The 19,340-nt window shown below is 39.3% G+C and overlaps 1 protein-coding gene and 1 long non-coding RNA gene across 2 annotated transcripts; one reads left to right on the top strand and one right to left on the bottom strand.

Moving 5' to 3' along the window:
- Positions 1 to 5,089: 5,089 nt before the first annotated feature.
- Positions 5,090 to 18,925, bottom strand: LOC145455413 (uncharacterized). The gene is made up of 3 exons (XM_080333379.1): positions 16,967 to 18,925; positions 8,725 to 8,896; positions 5,090 to 5,425 (listed from the first exon to the last, which is right to left on the bottom strand). The coding sequence occupies exons 1-3, from the start codon at positions 18,056 to 18,058 to the stop codon at positions 5,346 to 5,348; spliced, it is 1,344 nt and encodes a 447-aa protein (XP_080189505.1). The 5' UTR covers positions 18,059 to 18,925; the 3' UTR covers positions 5,090 to 5,345.
- On the top strand, positions 12,206 to 15,223 carry LOC145455414 (uncharacterized). The gene is made up of 3 exons (XR_013920329.1): positions 12,206 to 12,776; positions 13,245 to 13,289; positions 14,254 to 15,223. It is a non-coding gene; the product is annotated as an uncharacterized LOC145455414 (long non-coding RNA).
- Positions 18,926 to 19,340: the final 415 nt, after the last annotated feature.

The raw sequence follows: 19,340 nt of genomic DNA, 5'->3' as shown, positions 1-19,340 counted from the left end.
TTTTAACTACTAGCCCACGTGCTCAGATTTACCGTGACGGAATTGTTATCTTTGAAAATTTAGGGTCCGTAATTAAAAGTTTTATACGTGCTTGAGGGCTCGTTGTTATCAATTACTTTGATTTGTGTTGTTATTTCGTGACCATCCGCTATATAGTCAAAAGATTTCGGAATCGTTGAAACGCACCAGAGCTAAAGAACTTCCGTGCGACGCAGACGATTCAAAGTGGTATTTTCTCACGGGGTGCATAAATTTTCTCTACGGGTGGCATTTATAATGTGGGGCTGAGATTGCCAGGACAAAAATATTAGGCGCCATCCAGTTAGGCGTCTACAGACAAAGGAAAATCCGACATCTACATCGGATATAGTCACCACGAGACGGTTCCGTCGAGCTTTTTGTCAGCACACTTCGCAGAGTCGCATCTTAGCCAAAACGTCATTGTCAACGCCTTGGTGTGTCGTGACGGGTGACGCGGTAATGGCCGACGACGAAATGCTTATCTCTTTGAATTATGCGTTTTTTTTTAGGGAAGAGTTACCCAACCCTTAATAATATCATGACAGCAAGCAACAGTAAATCGCGCGAAGCGCGAGGAAATTTTGAATAAAGTTCGCTAAATATTTAAAAAACGTTTATTTGACGAAATAATTTTGCGTCCCTTCGAGCTTGCCTCCCGATTGGGGGGTGTGGGGTGCGGCAGTTACGGTCCTGGTTATGTAGCCAATAAAAGAGCCATACCTCGATTTGTCGGGCCCGTCTATAAGTTACGTTTTTACTTTTGAGTGAAGGAACCATGCTATTATAGGACATCAGACACCTAGTAGATATATATCATTGATATTAATAACTATAATCAAAACTTTTTTTTTCCGGAGTTCAAGTGATAAATTGCTGGTTGAGCTAGTATTTCCTCGTATATTGAAATGAGCATGGAGCAGGAGGCCCCTTTTTGCAGGGTTACGCAGAGGTGGTCAGTAACGAAGTACTTCTACTTTTTCGAAGTACTCAAGTAGTTTTCCTCTACTTATGGTACTTACTCAAGTAGATCTGATTTTCTCTACTTCGTAATATTTTGTGATCTACTTACTTTTCGCTATTTTCAGTTTGTCAAGTAGAAGTAGTTTAATCCCCAATACGAAAGATAACCTGAGGAATTTTGGGACTGTTTTCACGGAGTACCAACATTTAATACTCGAAAAAGTCAAGTAAAGTCTAGAAATTTTGTTGCACTTCGCGCACAGTAGTTATGGAGTGACAAATATGTTTTCACGAAAGTATGAGTGAATATAATTTAGGTACTGGATTGTTTATGGTTCCGCTCACACCGCATTGTGACCTGTATCAAATATTTCATCACAGTAAATATGGCCCCCAATAACGTTTGAAACTGCCATTTCGCAATCTAGCAATTAGGCTACCTATCCTATCGTTATCTAGCAGCCCATGACGTGTACTGCTAATCTGGAAAATCCGACTTTTTGGAACGTTACACCTATTTTAGCAGACCAGCTTTGAAGCATCATGGACAAAAGACATAAAATATATTTTCCGCTTTTTAGAAGTGGTATTTGTATTTCATTTTCAATTCCGAGTATGATACTCGGAGTATCATACTTTGAGTTCTAATTACTTTCAATTCTTTTGTCTGCAGAACAATGTTGAAGCATAAAAGCAAGTGTAAATAAATCTACACCAAGTATAAATTTTACGATCCACAATATTTGTTATTAACGTATACTAACCGTGCGAAGTGTTGAAACCGCATCCGATAGAACTTATCCGTATTGCTCTTCGCCTAAACTTGCGGCCTTATAATATGAGGTAGGGCGCCATGCCATGATATTTTCTAAAACGGGGTCTTCTAGTAAATAAAGGGTTAGTATCGCATTTTCATATCAATACTATAATTTGCATCCAAGATGCGAAAGAATGTTTATTCTGTCGAAAATTGCTACCTCCTGGGATGCATCAATACGAATCAAGCTCTCTGCACCTTCCGCATAGCTCAATTTGCGGCTTTTGAAAGTCTATGCGAACGAATTGAGACTGTTTTCAAAACTACTTACTTACTTGAGTAGATTTAAAGTCAGTCAATTCTACTTCTACTTCAAGTAGTTTGAGGTGGCTTATGGAAGAAGTACTTCTACTCGTACTTGAGTAGATTTTTTTCGTCGCTACTTCTACTTCTACTTGAGTAGCTTTCTTGACTACTTTGACCACCTCTGAGGTTACGTTAGGTATTTCCACAAGGTGGCAATATTCTGATTGCTTTATTACATGTCTTTGCCACAACAAAAAAACAGGTCGTATCCCGTATCTCAATGCAAAGTCAGTTTTTCGGAAAGAACACATGAAAAGATATATTGGGTAATCGACTATCTACTGACGGTTTGCGGAATCTAATCTTTGCCCTCCTCGAATGGATGATATCATGTATAATTTAAGAGGTCGCCTGTTCAGTGTTCATTCTCTCTCCGAGTATGACTATTGAAGAGAGCCACAAATTTTCGTGATGCGATTGTCTGAAATTTCATCGCCAATGGTTATTGATCGACTCCGATGCTCAAAAACGGTTGTATACACGCAGGTTTACTGTAAGCTAACGCGGTGCAAAAGTCGAAGAGAAAAAATCAATAAAATCGATATCTACGAGCCGTGATGTACGTGCACTGTGCAGCCGCGTACTAATTGGAAGAGCCAGTAGCAAAGTAGATCCCGCTGAGAATTGGAAAGAGAATTACAAATTCCATGTTGATTTTCCTCCAAATGTCGAACGATACGTAGCCTACGCTCTACGTGGACGAGCATATACTGTATTTACGTGCAGACCAGTCCAGACTAACTCAAAAGTACGGAGGACTGTTAATCCGGGCCAACTCCAAAACTATCGTGTACTGCTCCTAGCCATTAATCTGCGACACATTCAAAATTCGCCATCAATGTGTCTCGTGCATGAAGTGAAATGACATCGAAGGGAAACCATAATTAATTTACCATACACTCGGTAACCTTGTGGGTTGGATGAATGTTTTACTTATCAAGTTGAACGATATGGCTACATTGTGCACATTCACTATATTTTGGCTCCTAAAAACATACAGCTACGTTCTTGTTTGTTCATATATACAAAATTCGGAACATCATCGAAGTAAGCGAAGAAATGCTAAGTTTTGAACATAGCTAGGGTTGCATTTAAAACAAACGGCGTTTTAAAACACTTTGTTGCAAACATGTTTTAAACAGCGTTTTAAACAAAGGCATTTTAAAAAAATTGTGTTTTTTTAAGTTGTAAAATTATGCCATAATTGTGTAAATACTTTCCAAAAAACCATGTTGTATGAGCCTACGGACAATTACCACCCGATATGGCCGACGTATATCGACATGGGATGGTTGAAACCTCAAAATAGTCGATTCAACAGCAACTAGTACAGATATTTCGTCAAAGGAGCTATTAGAGATGGTGTGAACCTCTGAAAGGTTCAGGTTCGTGTGAACGCGAACCTTTTTGAAAGGTTATGTGTGAACGCGAACCTCATGACATCACTTGACGTCATGTTGCTAACTCCAATCCAATGCTGACGTAATATTGACGTTTTACACGTTGCTGAATGCATCAACCGATGCAATCAACTGCTACAATATGTCCATAGAATCAATATCTTTCGTCGCTTTGCCAACAATTTCGACGATGACTTGCAAGGGAATATAAGCTTATACGCCTTAACGGTCTAGGCCACACCGGACAATGTATTCGGCGTCTGAGTATTCCTACGTTGATACTGAGCAGACTGTAAAACGGGTTTCTATAGTTGCTACAGATATTACCCCATTAACAAGTTATACAGCAGAAGCCAACACCCCAATCGCACGGATTTGGGTTTAAGATAGTAAGCATATGAAGTCAAGATTAACCCTGTACGCCTGCTAGATTTTTCTTACATCAGACAACAACATCAATCTTATTAATTGGCTGAATAAGCATCGTTCGCCGACTAGATTTCGCTCTTGATGGTGTGTGATTGCGGGTCAAGCTCACAGCACAGATACGAGTCACTAAATATTCACAAACGGAAAGCTGGATAGTTCGAGCAAACCTATGTAACAAAGCAAGTAATATTTTTGAGATTGTCAAGCTGCATGCTCGTTTAGTGTTGGTTTTATGCTGCCAGCGCCATGTATAGAGTAGCCCGCAGTAGAAATGCAATAAATTTCAACCAAAAATGTTATAATGGAGTGAAAATTGTAATATATGAAAAAGGTTCACAGTGCAGAACCTACCAAAAGTTTCGTTTGTGAACGTGAACCTCTAATTTCGGAGGTTCACACAAAGAACGCGAACGTGAACCTCACGTTCACATCTTCCCTAGGAGCTATATTTACCCTATATTTTCAAATGTCGACTCACTATGACGTAACAATTCAAGATCCGTGACGTCATGGCTGAAAAAACAATAAAAAACATGTTTTAAACAAGGGCCTTGTTTTAAACATGTTTGTTTTCAATGCAACCCTAAACATAGCATTAAGCTCATGACACCTCCAGTATTGTCCCAATGAGGTTCCACAATCAAATTCATATATAGGCATATTACTTAAGGGCCAAGTGGCTAGGTAATTGTCAAGTTATGAAAGCGTTACCGCGTCTCGGCCCAATATCACGGTTTGGGCACAGTGCTGGTAGTTAGTGGGCAATGGGCATCCAAACTTTGACGTATTATATAGTGTTCTGCTGTTAAAGACGGGGAAGCGCATTTACGTGGTGCGCTTACGTGATAACCAAATGTTTTCAGCTTTTGTTTACCAGCGAACGACACATCGATATTACGAACGATGTAAGTGCTAGGTGCGTTGATTGCATTCGTATCAGTAACGATGACGTCCTACCGTAACACTGGCATTTAGTATATCCTAGATATCGCTAATTCTTAACCGATCCCGCGCAGCGTGAGAGCGGAATTTTGTCAGCGATGAGCATGTCGCACTACTGTTTCAAACTTCGTACTTCAGAGTTCAGAGTGCGGCACACCCGCCCGAGTCATACCCTCACAATCACAAAAGAGCCCAACACGATCACGACCATTCGCATGATTGAAGAATGTTCATTCTTTTCGGTTTCCATCACCACCGCAACAATACCCGATCAGAGACTCAAGGTTTCAGTAAGGCACAGTGAAGATAAATATCTAAGACGATATCGAAAAAAACGCAACAAAATCAACGAGTATCAGAAAAACAGAAGGTAGGAAATTTAGTGGAACCCCGCAGACCCAAGCAATGTCTACAGAAGTGTGAAAATATAGCATTGTCTGACATTCTTGGTAGGCACTACGCTCCACGCGCTAAGGTTCACGAATGTTTATAATAGAATTCCCTTCGACTGTGTAACAGCTTTCTTCCTTCAAACTACTTCCTTGGAAACCTAAAAAGAGAAATCTCAATTAGACCAGCAGCCTGGGAAAGAAAAATACAGTACGGTCCAACATCTACGAAACCAGAACAATTCCAGGCTTGGATGTCGTTACTAAATTGTAGAATGCATAAATGTCGGAAGCACATACTTCTGTCGTCACTTTGATCGACCACAGATGTCTGATTGACCTCAACAGCTATTGAAGCACATTAGGTTGAAAAATTCATTAAATACTGTTTTGATCTCTATGCTTCTAACTTGAAGTTTACATTAAATACGATTCATTAATTGTATAGGTGGATAAATACGTCATTATTGTATCGATTCTGTAGTCCGGCCCGCCAAGTATTTCATTTTCCCCTACCAGACCCGTCGATCGAAGAAGTTGCCCGTCCCTGGTATAAGTGTTATACGAAATAGTTTAAAAATAGCCTACAATTCGTCTCGGACATGTTCTATGTGAGAGTTACGAAGACTCTTGAACAAACTTCGCTAAATTCCGACAGTGCAATTAAGCAACACTTGGCAGTATAATACAGGATATAGCAAATAGTAAAGTCGAAAAGAACACCAAACAATCACAATCAGTCTAGTGGTTGTTAAGAAGACTTCGCGAGCTTACAGAAACTTCAATAGAACCGCATAGAAACATCTAGTATCAAAAATGCATCATTTAATGAAGTACCGTATCCAACATTACATTAAGTTGCATGCATTTTTCCCAATTAAATTTAGGTGAATTTTGGTTTTTGACATTGGTTTAAAGTTTTACCGGTCAGCGAGGTTAAAAAGGCTTAGAACCACTTATATAGACTACCAACAAGGTGTGGTCACCAACCAATGCCAGAGCAGATGTTGCTTCATAGTATACCGCCACCAAATTGAGACCTGGTAACTTCCGTATAGCGACAAATCGCTTGGGGTGAAAATTAAATCGCAGATAAAGCTCCAAGAAAAGCAGTTTATCTACGGAGATACAATTGCATTATCGAAGCCAGCAATCAGTTTCGAGGGCAGTGTAGCTCAACGGGTGGTTGGGCAGTACATTTACACGTAAAACGCTACGTAATACGCCACTTGTACGTAGGCTACTTCTCAATACTTGGCTTGGTATCGAAGCAAAGTGATCATAAACAATGATATACCAGTTACAATAATGTTTCGTTTTGAAGTAAATCCGCGAATGAATCGTACGTCAACCCAAAAGTACAGGTACCGCGGTAGATACATTATTTAATTAGGGTTCGAAGACAATTGATGCATAAGTAACACGCATAGACACTAGACCAGGGCTGGCCAACCTTTTCAGCCAAAGGGCCACATTTGATTGACGAACTATTGCGCGGGCCTCTAGCCGCGCCAAGCACGAAAATTTTTCGAAGTTCATTGTTCAATAATATTGTCACTTGACTATATTGCGGGCCTGCTGTAGGCTATATCGCTGGGCTCAGTTAGCAAGGATTGGGCTATTAGGCGCCCGGACATATCGATATCGAAAGCTTCGACCAAACATGCGTCAATCATTTTGCGCCTAGGTTTCATAGTCGACGGTCTTTCTGCGAGCGAAAACGCAAGGTCGCATATGTTGAACGACACTGTCTCGTAATCGCGAATATAGTTAGACTCAATCTGATGCATTAGGCGTTCTTTCATTTTCACAAAGGGGTAACAATATTAAAAGCAAGAAATCGAGTGGCAACATGTTACGCGAAGCGTGTAGAAGTTTTTTACTTCTGATAAATCTATCGCAAATTATTCTGCTATATTGTGGTGTACGAAGATCTACCAAAATGTGACTGGCTCATGGACCTGCTAATGCGTCGGAACTGATATTTTATTCATCACATCTCAAGTGTGGCGGCCAGACTAATCAAATTTTTGGTTGGCCTTGCAAGTTCACAATCTGTGCAATCCATTTTTGATAATATTACTAATTTCGGAAATTACCTCGCGGGCCACTCAAAACCGCGGGCCACGGGTTGGCCGGCCCTGCACTAGACAGTAGATACCGATGATTTCTGTAGTAAACCGAAGGATTTCCCATTGCTACACATTGATCGCTTCTGAATAGCAGAGGTTGTAGGCCTACCAGGTATTGAGTTTTACTTGAATATCTTTCTGATATCAGGAGCCCATTTTGGCAAGAAATTGAGTTGTCAGCACACCCTTTGCAATTGCGTAGGACAAAAGTTTAATTTGGCTGTATTATCATGTAATATAGATCAGAGGTTCTCAATTTTTTTGTCTTTGCGGACCCCTATTGGACCGCCTTCACGGACCCCGCGGACCCCCTCAAGTTTTCGTTCAAAATTAGCTCAATTATCGTGCAACCGTCTTGTGCAAATATTAATTGTAGGCCAGTGACCACCACACTATGTGTAAAAATTGGGTTGACTTTTATTATTTCGAAGCGTATTTTGCAGCTGTATTTATTGTCTCGGAAATACGCGTCTTCGATGTGGCATGAACGAGTGCTGAAAATCCGTTTCCACAAAGATAAGCGTTGGCGAATCTAATATTAACGCGTAAAGTTTCCGACGACAGCTTTTGGTGCGAGTGTAATGAGCATATCACGTCCAGCCTAGTCATTTCTATCTAGCATCTCATCTTGAAGTTTTTTAATGATTATATCACAGGAGAAATGGATTTTGTGGGGAGTTTTCAATTCCTTCATTGGAACAGATTAGGAAACGAATTCAGGAATTTCTATTTCAAACGACTGTTTACTAATTTGGTGAGACTGACAACTCAAAATCCCAAATTTTTGCTGTTTCCAACATTTCATTTTCCACAAACCCCAACAAAACATCTCTGAACAGGAATATTGGAAGGATATAGGCAATTTGCCAATTAAACTGAGTTTGCACAGTCGGATATCTCATCTCACATGACCATTTTAATGTTGAGAGTCCTAGTTTTAGCAATTATGAAGCGACAGTGTCTCACGCTTTCCTTAATAAAAAAAAATATAAATTAGGTTGTCAATCATTTTACAACTTTACAACTAGAGGTTTCACGGACCCCCTGAAAATGCTTCACAGACCCCCGGTTGAGAACCACTGGTATAGATTGTACACGGCGCAAGATGTTCATCACCAACACTCCACACATAAGTTAATCACTAGATATCATAATCTACTTCATTGTCTGCGATAAATCCGTACACTACCATGCAGAACATTTGTTATTGGTAGTGGCAGAAATTCGAATACGGGTTAATCATGGTAAGTACCAATCTGCTGTCTATGTTCTTGTCATAAAATCAGAAAATTTTACCGCAGTTCGGTCTCGATTGCAAACTTTCCTACCTTGACACAAAAAGCCTGGTTGGCCACCGTACAGCTTGGTGTTGTTGTGGACTCGAAAAAATGGGCAGGCCTTTTCTGCAGCGAGGCACACGGACGGACAGGGTTTCATTATCTTGGTGGTGCCATTGTATACTTTGTGAACTTCGGAGCATATCCAGTTTTTATAAGCAATCTGAAAATTATGGTCAACATAAGTTGTTGTGATGTTGCAAATGTTGAGCAGATGTAGATATGACAGGCCTTTCCAGCACCAAATACCGCAGGGATATTTGACTAACTGTACACGACAAAAGAGAGTGCATTGCTTATACTGTGGCATAATGCACTGAGATTTGAAATCGGAGCGGCCGATCTTGAAGAGGAAAATCAATAATCATGATTAAATACACCTAACAAAAAGCTATCTCACACTTGAAGAGTCACAACATACCAGAAAAAGCAGGACTATATCTTTTCCATGGAAAATGAACATATCACTGAAACCTAGCAATGATGCGCCAATATTCCAATATACTGCCTCATGTAACATGGATTTTAATTCGCAACTGCAATTCAATCACAAATTCTGATGCGACGAGACTTCGATCACAATTTCTTTATCAATCAGCTCTGTTGGAGGCACCCATGCATACAACCACCACTCTACCAATGCAATCCTATTTGAATGGATCACCGCTCAATGATATATACGAATATACCCAGACCCAACATGTTCACCTGAGTTATAATTTTAACTGAAAGTAGTGTATTTGGGCGAGATTTATTCAGTTGATAATTTCCTGCTTTAGTGGCCTACCATTAGATTCCTTGCTTTTATTATGGGCTTTTACAGAATGGAGAACTATATATTCCTGGTATGACTTTCATCAGCAATAAATTTTTTTTTAAATAAATAAATATAGACCTACACTGATTTTTCATAACATTAATATAAACTATTTTGGGGCGTAGTGAGCCGTTAGATATAGACAGAAATCTCATGCCTTCTAAGAGTAGTAGTCCCCTTTAACTCGTAAAATATAGTTGCTTCCCTAAAAAAAATTTTCGGCTACGCGGTAAGTATACCCGTAACCAGGGATGGAAAAGGTAACCCATTTTGTCCAGTGCCACTCCTAATCAAGGCCTCATCGTCATCTGGTAACTAGTAGATGACCAAAAAAATCACCAAGACTTAAACGGCCCGCGCAATTATTTGTACATCGAATGTGGACCAATAGCCGACAAGTAGTCTTGCTCTGTGGCTGTGGCAACAACCAACTTTTACTGATATATCCAAGCGACTATGGAATAACATTGTGGCAGGAGCTGGTGACCATGAATATTTTCAATTCCTCTTGGCTCGCACGCCACGAAGCATTGATTAGAACTTAATTCGGTAATAACCCGAAATTCATTCAATTGTTGAATATTTGATTTACGAGCTCATGCGCATAATGCCAATTGATGACAATATATCATAAGCGACCTTCGCAGAATTACGCGGACTCGGAATGACTAGGTGACAATATAAAAATGACTCAAATTTACTCTGGTCAAACTTTAAAATTAGAAAAAGACTTGCGAGTCGGAAAGCAGAGACTTGGTTAAAAACATGGACGAAACAAACTATTCTAAAATAGTATATTGTGTTATGGAACCCCATCAGATGTCCAGCATGTGCAAAATTATACCGAGGAAGATTTTATGATGACATCATGCATTTGTCTTCTTGATAGTATCTATATCTCATAGTTTGACAAATTATGCTTACTTTCTATCACTTTCATTTGTCTGCCTTGGAGTCGACTTTTATCAAAATACACCAACCAAGGCTGTGTCAACAAAAGGAGTTCATGTACCATCCAAAAAAAGGTCATCGACACCCCTGCAATAGGCTACAAAATGTCACGGAAGTAGCACAATAATCTATTCATTACTGGGATCGTTGTCAGATTATTTTTTTTGGTTGTCGACAGTCGTAAGCAGACATCCATAATATCAATCTCTTTCCAATTTCCTGTCTTATTTGAATAAATTTACATACGATATGAGCCTTAGTGGCACTTGGTCGTTCTCCTAAAAATATATCTTTTACTATAAGAAATATTTGGTACACCAGGGCAGGAGAGTGTCGCTCACATCACAGCATACCCAAAATTATTAGCTCGGAACTATTTCGAATCATCGGATTATTTACTGTGAACACTGGACAGCCATGACCATTGGCATATAGTTTAGAGACTGTTCATTGTTCAGTCCAACCAAACCCTCTACTATGTGAATTCGATGTTGAAGAAGCGGCAGACACAAATTCCAGATCGACTTGGAATAGCGCCAGTGCAGCGACACAGTTGATGCTAGCCATGTGAAGAGAACACCAGCGAACATATTTTGTTGCGTTTTCATAAAGGAAAACCATGAACACACCTACACTGCATATGATTCGCTAGCCCTGGTGTCAACCATTCTGATGTGTAGTTTTATGTTAAATTGATTATATCAGAAATTATCATGTTCGCACATATTACCATCGCCAGATTCATTCATGATGCTGTATTTACACTAATCAAGTGGAAACTGCGATATAGGCTACTAGTAACTAGTTAGAGATATGTATGGTCTACCTACATAGGCCTACGACAAATACCGCATTCTTGTACTTGAAAGTTGTACATGATCAGGCTACTGTAATGTAAATAGGCATACCGTACCCCAGATTTAATTGTCAATCTTGGTAGAGATAATAGCCTATCTAGAGTTGATAGTAACAGAACTAGGCGTCTTGATGTGGACACCACACATGGGCTACTACCTGGTTAGACTTTTAGCAATACATCATATGAATAATTTAGTACCAGTACAGTGACTGACAAAAAACACGATCTATACCTCAATGTGATATATATCACTTGGTAGCCTACTCTATGTATACTAGAATACAAATCTCCGAATTGTGAGGGTGCTTCCAGTGGAATGTCGTCTACATAAGGGTAAACCATTGGTAGCCCCAGCAGTATTCATTTGATGAAGAAGAACAATCCGTAGTCCCGTGTAATATATAGGCTATCATTAAACTAGTAATTAAACCACAAATCTCACAAGCTCAGGGGTTATTTCCCGTGGAAAAACATTCATAGAATGGTAGATTATTACCAGCAATTGTTGAAAAATTGTGTCAAATAATCAGCTGTGCTGTGATATTATTGATGAAGTAAGCGAATCATACTCCCATATCTTTGAAAAGTACAAGATATGCTCGCCCAAGCCAATCAGGCTAGAGATAGACCTACTTCTACAGATAAGTTGCCAACACTAAACTCGTTTTCATATAAATCTACTGACGCCAAATTTTGCATTTTTAATTCAACAAACTTATCAATCATTTTACCAAGTTCCCCAACCTGACCTTTTGAGGTTACGTAAATTTAAAATTGACTCCCCCTGCCCCCTGGTATTGCCAACTCCAATCAAAATCGGTGTAAGCTGGTGCCCTTTTAGGGTGGAGGCCAAAAATATAGATCAAATAAAAGATCGGGGGATTTTGCACGTTGCTGGATTTTCTGCGGACCAGAAAGGTAGATTAGTAAGATTCTGCCAGGACCGACTGAGTATAGACTGCTGCTTCTTGATCCTGGTCGCCACCAGGATTAAAGTCTAGATTAAGGTACACAAGCATATAAATTTGGCGAGGTTTGTAACAGTTATGACATTGTAGATTGAAATTGCTTATCTGAGGCTCATTATAAAGATAGTGAATATTGCATGTTAGCGATATTTTGTTACCGGTACTCAATTGTGCTTCTCCTTATTGACTGATGATTATGTTATTACAGAATGTTTAATGATAATTGCACACAAACTATGTAATAAACGAGTTCTGCCGTTCTCTTGCATTGGAAACAATCAACCAAGCCGTGAAATGCCACATCACCAAACATGGCAAAAAACAGAACAGCAATTGTGCCAATTGAAGGTGGCTTCAAAACAAGAGAAAGTCTCAAAACTGAAAATGACAGAAGGCCTTCAGAACATTCAATGGTATCTGACCCGGTGACGGTGCTATTTATTGCAAGGTAAGATTGTAGACATTAATTATATCCATAATATGATTCCACCATATTTTCTGTAGCTACTGCAGAAAATCAATCATGTAAGTTATTTTACGAGAGAGTAATGAGAACTTGTTCGATACATTGACCACATCGAGAAGTATTCCCCATGATGAAGATCGGTTCTTGTCAGAGGCAACTCTTCTCGTTATTTTCATCACTACTTTTTGCTAACATATCAATTGTACAAGTGTAGATGTATATTATATCGATTTCTTACCCGGTGGTGTATTGAAGGGAACGCATTCACAATATCAAACGTTCTTGTCATACATTTAGCGATTTTATAATGAGATTTTTTGCTCATCGTCAAATGATCGGTTTCAGTATTTTTCACCATCACTAGCAAATATGCATGTGCAATTGTGCATTGTACATGTGTAAACATACGTATAGCCTGAAATCCTTCTGAAACATTCACATTTTTTTCAGAAACAAGCTACATGGAATCGCAGTCAACATGCGTGACAAGACCTGGTATGTAGCTTATACTCATTTGGATTTCAAGTCGAGTTGACATTTTAAAATATACAATCTTGCAGTTTCGGAGGGTTTGGCAAACTTTTGCTCCACTGTCCCAACCATTGTTATGTAAAAATTTCCCACTTCTACTTAGTTTTCTAGTGTAAATTGTATTTTATATGCGAACGATAGAGTTGGAAATGGTGTTTGACTGCTCGAAAGATTGCTGATTACCAGAGCAATGCACATAGTTACAATCCTGTAACAATTGATATAAGATGGTGTACAATGGAGCCTGACCGATTATATCGCTTTGTGGATAATATAGACTCGATATCACTCTTTGAAAGAATTATTGGTATCGGCCATTGGAAATGAATATATATGGGCAGTTTTCGTGAGGTCACAGCATGGTGATAGGAAGTCCATAAACTATAATCTTTGACCACTAGACTGAGAATATTGATATATTACACTCTACAGGTGTCCTGATACAGCCTTTCTAGTTTATTTCCTGTCCAAGTATAGCATTGGCTGTTCCAATAGAAGCCCTGAAGTTTTTCAAATGCGCATTTTAAGGTATTCCACACAATTTGAATATAGGCTATAGTGGTTATCAGTGAAGGAGTTAGATATTAGTTTTATAGGTATCGGCCCAAAACTCCAATATCAGTCGGGCTCTAGTATACAAATACAATACAATGAAAACTACCAATTCTGCACTCTGTGATCAGCTGGTTGCAGAATACAAGTTTTTAATGACTAGAGACTGACCGATTATTGGTTCACCGCTCATATCAAATGGATACCACACTTGGAAACGGATATTGATATCAGGCATTAGAGGAAAAAATATCAGCCAACAAGGCAAGGAGAATTTCCAAATGATTTCTTTGTGATTGGCTTCCTAATACAAGTTTTAATTTAATCATAGGTTACTTCCTCATCGCAGAGTCAATATGAACTTCTTTTAATTCAGAAAAACATTAAGCTGAGAATTAAACTGATGGTGACCAAGATTGAGGAGCTCAAAGAAAGAAAAGACATGAGAGACGAAGAATGATATTTCAGAAAGCAAGAATTCGAAATGCGTATTGAAGAACATGCGATAAAAATGGAAAAATATAGATTAGAACTTGGACAATTGAGGAATTAGTGACATATGTAATGCAATATTTCTTTGTTCAATTATGTCAAGTTATGTAAATAGCCGAATACGCATTTTCTGAAAAGCAACATTTCTTTATAATATTTCATTGTGCCTGCCTGCCAAGTGTTCCTCGCTTTATAGGTATTGTCGACGGTGCAAATATTTCGGTACATTTTTTCAATTCATATTTGTCAATTTGGATACAAATAATGGGACACATGCTCTTTGTTTATTATCTACAGTGCAATTGTAGTTGAATCTTTCATTCCACGAAGTCATGCACATTTCATTCTCTTTATTATTTTTACACCAGCACGGTTTACTGTGCTCGTTAAAATTTTAAAATAAACATAATTAGTAGAAATATGTGTTCATCTTATTTTCAAGATAGGCTATTGCGTCAGTGTATCCAACTTCAGATGTTATATCCGTAGCTTCCTCGGGAGTAACTGCAATATCAGGAACTGGCTCATTGGTTTTTGTAGCAAAATTGTGCAAACATATTGTTGCAATGATTGCCAGGATGGTGTTTTCGATTTGCATTCGCATAGGATTTAGCAACATCTGGAAACGCAGTTTAAGAACGCCAAATCATTGCTCGATCAGCACGCGTGTCTTTGAGTGCATATAGCTGTATTTTTTTTCTTGTGCAGCCTGTGGATTTGTTAATGGAGTCACCAGGTACATTTTTAGAGCATAGAGCCTCTGTCTCCCAGCAAAATCCCATTGTATTTTTTCTGGCCGAGCTTGTATTTTAATCTGGAATTTGAAAAAGTTCTTGAGTCATGAGTACTCCCTGGCCATCTCACAACAGCATTAGTCACTACCGGTATTCTCTTGGCATTGCAGTCCATTTGACAGTTCGAAGAAAAATATCCTTTCCTGCAACGATAAGCTTTTCTAGTACAGAGTCACCTGGGGACTTTATTGGGATATCGGTAGCATCAATGCAACCGATGACATTTGGAACTCCACCTATGTCAAAGAAATCACTCTTCGTTTGTAACAAATCATCCAATAGTAGGATAAATTTTCTCTATTCTCTGATAATGCCCAAGAAATGCAGTGGATGATTCGGCGTGCAGTTGTCCGGCTGCGACCAATCAAGTCAGCATCTGTTTGTTGAAAATGACCGTAGCAAAAAATCGGAGAGCACAGAGTAATTGCATCATGTGGTGCAAAGCTTGGCACCGTACATCCAACCATATGGGTTGTCTTTAATCATGTCCAATAGAATTACCGTAGCTCCCTTGTAAAATCTGTAGCGGTCAACAAATTCATTTTCTGGGTATTTTACAAATGAGTCCGATATGTTTGCCAAGTAATGCCTGGGCATGACAATTGTATTCTAGTCGTCCCACTCGTCCGAACTGCCATCTACGATGTCCAAAATATCCATACTACAGACAGCAATAACAACAGTACCAGTTTGCAATGCCGTGTTTAGAACTTATAACTGTGAATAAACTACAGAGTAATATGCATTAAAGCTGCAAAGTGGCTTCAAATCAATTTCATAAGTCTACCTAGGAAACGATGGCATTCATAGCACATGACCAAAATCGACGACATTTCCAATCAGCATTGCCAAAGCATAATATTTACTACGAAGTCGGTGGGTTGACATGGCAACCTTTCACGGATCACTACATTTTGCGTCATTTTGACGCAATAGCGTCCTACATCCTGGATTTGTAGATCTACTAACTTCGCACGAACATCCAATGTTTTGGCGTGCGGATCATCTACTTCTAAATCGGGAGATCTTGGAACTCGCAGATTAGGCGAAAATCCAGGATGTTTTTACTCAGCTTTTTGGCCTCCACCCTTAGTCTTTTAGCCGTCTCGGATTAGGATGTCAATGTCAGCGACTTACTCGTAATCGTGACTAGAGTGACCACAACACCGGCGTCGCATGGTAATAATGTGGCCTATGAATATACTCGACATTTGTTGTCTTAAGTGATTGTGTAGTGGAAGCGTCTCTTACTAAAAATCTCAAATTTGCTAGAAATGTGCTGGATAATACAAGCCTTTTTCAATCTACTCAGAATTGCATCGCGGGCCGGATGAAACGGTCTGGCGGGCTGTATGTTTGACACCCCTGACCTAGGCTATACTTCAGAAATTCAATTTGACTTGACTCAAGTCAGCAGTGGCGTAGCAGTCACTTGGCGGTTCTGGCTCTGCGCCAGGGGCAGAAAAATGTGACATGATGACCTTTATTTGTTTTTCTTCCAATCAACACCGCAGAAGTACCGAAAAACGTGGGTAATGCGGGAGTTGAAGCTGAGTGATGATCTTTATTTTTCGGTCAACACCAAAAAGATTTCCAGTAAATACAATTGATTGAAACTACCGTACTTAAAAATTTGGGGCACATTTTCAACGTAAGCCAGGAACGGCAGCATATGCTCCTAAGCCATTGTGAGTCACCTCCAAAAAAACGAATGACATGACTTGTGGTATTGACTTGATCCGAACACTGGTACAATGTAGTAGAACCCAGTAAGTATGAGATTGATGAAATAATCCAACTTACCTTACAGTCATTCAGTGCCCACTGTTTTGAGTACAGTTTCGGAGTCGAATACTTCATTATAGTTGCTACGAAAGTTTCCATGTACTGTTGAACTCGAGAATCGACACATTTAGCCCGGTTCAAGGCAACACAGCACCGCGAAAATGGACCAGCGGTTTCTGTGATGTGACCGGAGTCCTTTTCAATTTTTACTACATCGTCAATGACAGATTCGGCTTCAAGACGAGATCTTGCCATAGAGCAACTACTAGTCTCATTCGATGTAAGGAGATTATCCAAGGAATACTGGCTACACGATAATGACACTTCAACGAGCGAGTCTTTGACACAGTCGCGCAGTCTTGATTCATTCAAGAATGTATTTCCCGACGCACAACCGACAGCAGCGAGGGTCGTTCCAAATAGATTGGTCAAAAATAACAAAAGGATGACGAAACACGTTTTTTCTGTGCAGTTGACAGAATTATTGTCACAAACCGATGGACATTGCCTCTTTGATAGACCAGGAATTTTTGGTTGCGCATAATCAATGCAAGCCACATCAGGGCCAGTTGATCTTTGGCTCAAAAGTCTCTGACATGAGCGTTTTGGAACAAGTAGGTCACCGTTCAGGTTCATCAGAGGATTCTTAGTCCGATTTCCATCTTCATTCCTATATAACCGAATCGTTTGCTCCGATTGCATATGAAAACAGTTATTGATTAGTAACACTACCAGCGAAATATATCCATTCACTTGGCATGCCCAGTAGCAGCAGCAAAATTGAGAGTTGACTGGAAAGTTGAATATTGATGAAGACATGCACAACCTCTCCCTGGGGAAATATGTTGTGATTCTAACAAACGGCCTTAATAATGATACGACTTTTAATGGAACTTCACTTATAGTGACCACAAATGTACCCTTCATGATAAAGTTGCATGCACTGTTCTCTGCACTTTGACAGGACCATTTGTCGATTATGATAAGCAGACACATCGGATGCAAAATCTTTGCATTGCGCAGTATGAAATCTTCATATTCTTCCCGATAACATATCTTGAAGAGAACAGCTTTTCTATTCCATGTTGTTCTCAAAGTACAGATATCCATATTTCTCAATATCTAATATCCAAGAATGCTGTGATATGTCCGTTATATCCAAATGTTCTTTTTGTCTCATAAAACAGTAGTTCACAGTGACTGAACAGTGATATTTCCTGCTGTTATGCAATTAAATCAATGAATGAGTTAAAAGTCCAAGATAAATCACAAGGATGCACTGATATTATTAACGAGCATATAACCTTTTATGTTGATATTAGTCACATAATGACTTATATTGGTTGCACAGAAAATTACCCTACGGTCAAGCCTCAACCTCAATTCGCTTTGGAATTCAATTCAATTTATTGTTAAGCATTTCATCATTTCACCACCCAACAAGACTACGATACAATGAAAGATAGGAAGGTGTCGAAACGACTAGGAGTAATCTTGGAAATCAGACACCCAATTGGCCTAATCGCGATGTAAAAAGGTGACATGCACATTGAATGAAAAGTAAAAGAAGATGATATAAAAGGACAGGCGACAAAAAGAGGTAGCATGTGTCGGAAGGTGAGATCAATATGTCAGGTGGTGGTCCGGTAAACTAGAGGGCTGACTAGTATTGATTCAGTCGAAATTGTTTTACTTCGACTTGAATGTGGACATGCTCGGCGACTGTCATGGGTATAGCCGGCGAGACATTGTTACACATTGCAGGTTCGGCATAGTTGATAGAGCAAGACCAATTAATAGATTTCACCACGAAACGATTAAACGACAACTTAAAATGAAACCACAATCGTTCACCAAGCATGATCGAGTACAAATGATGCTGCAAATGAATGATACGAGATATTGGATGGAAAAAGACCAATTAATAGATTTCAACACAAAACGATGAAATGACACCTTAAAAGAGTGGTTCTTAAACTTTTTTAGACAAATTTTTCATGATAAAACTTGATTTGAACGAAATCTGACCCCATGAGGAATTTCAGTAGTTACATCACGTATTATGGTAGAAATAATTAAAATCCGTTGTAGTAGGCCTACAACGAAAGATACTTTCCTGCATTCTCGGGTAGAAAGTGTCTGTCCTTACTAAGTAGCTTGCCAAGAATGGAGAAAAAACGTTCAACAGTAGCAGCTGTTGGCTGACAGCACTGAAGTTGTGCGTGCGTATACTGCTGGAGACAAACCGTGTTGCTTCATTCTAACAATGGTGTCTACATCACAACTTTTCATAATGCACTTCTTGATATAAGAACTATGCAATGCCCACGCAGTCTCGCTTCAGTTAGGATATTGCGGTACGTTGAGCATAACACCATGTCTACCTATTTGT

The sequence above is a fragment of the Botryllus schlosseri genome, chromosome 14 (assembly GCF_051294905.1).
Source record: "Botryllus schlosseri isolate E-star chromosome 14, Bs_hap1, whole genome shotgun sequence".
Lineage (NCBI taxonomy): Eukaryota > Metazoa > Chordata > Ascidiacea > Stolidobranchia > Styelidae > Botryllus > Botryllus schlosseri.
This window is presented reverse-complemented; position numbering and strand designations above follow the sequence as displayed.

Coding starts and splice junctions, on each gene's coding strand:
- LOC145455413 (XM_080333379.1), bottom strand. CDS start 18,058: ATGGATATCTGTACTTTGAGAACAACATGGAATAGAAAAGCTGTTCTC. Junction 8,897..16,966: donor GGGCACTGAATGACTGTAAG/GTAAGTTGGATT, acceptor CATAATTTTCAG/ATTGCTTATAAAAACTGGAT. Junction 5,426..8,724: donor ACCAGGCTTTTTGTGTCAAG/GTAGGAAAGTTT, acceptor TTCTCTTTTTAG/GTTTCCAAGGAAGTAGTTTG.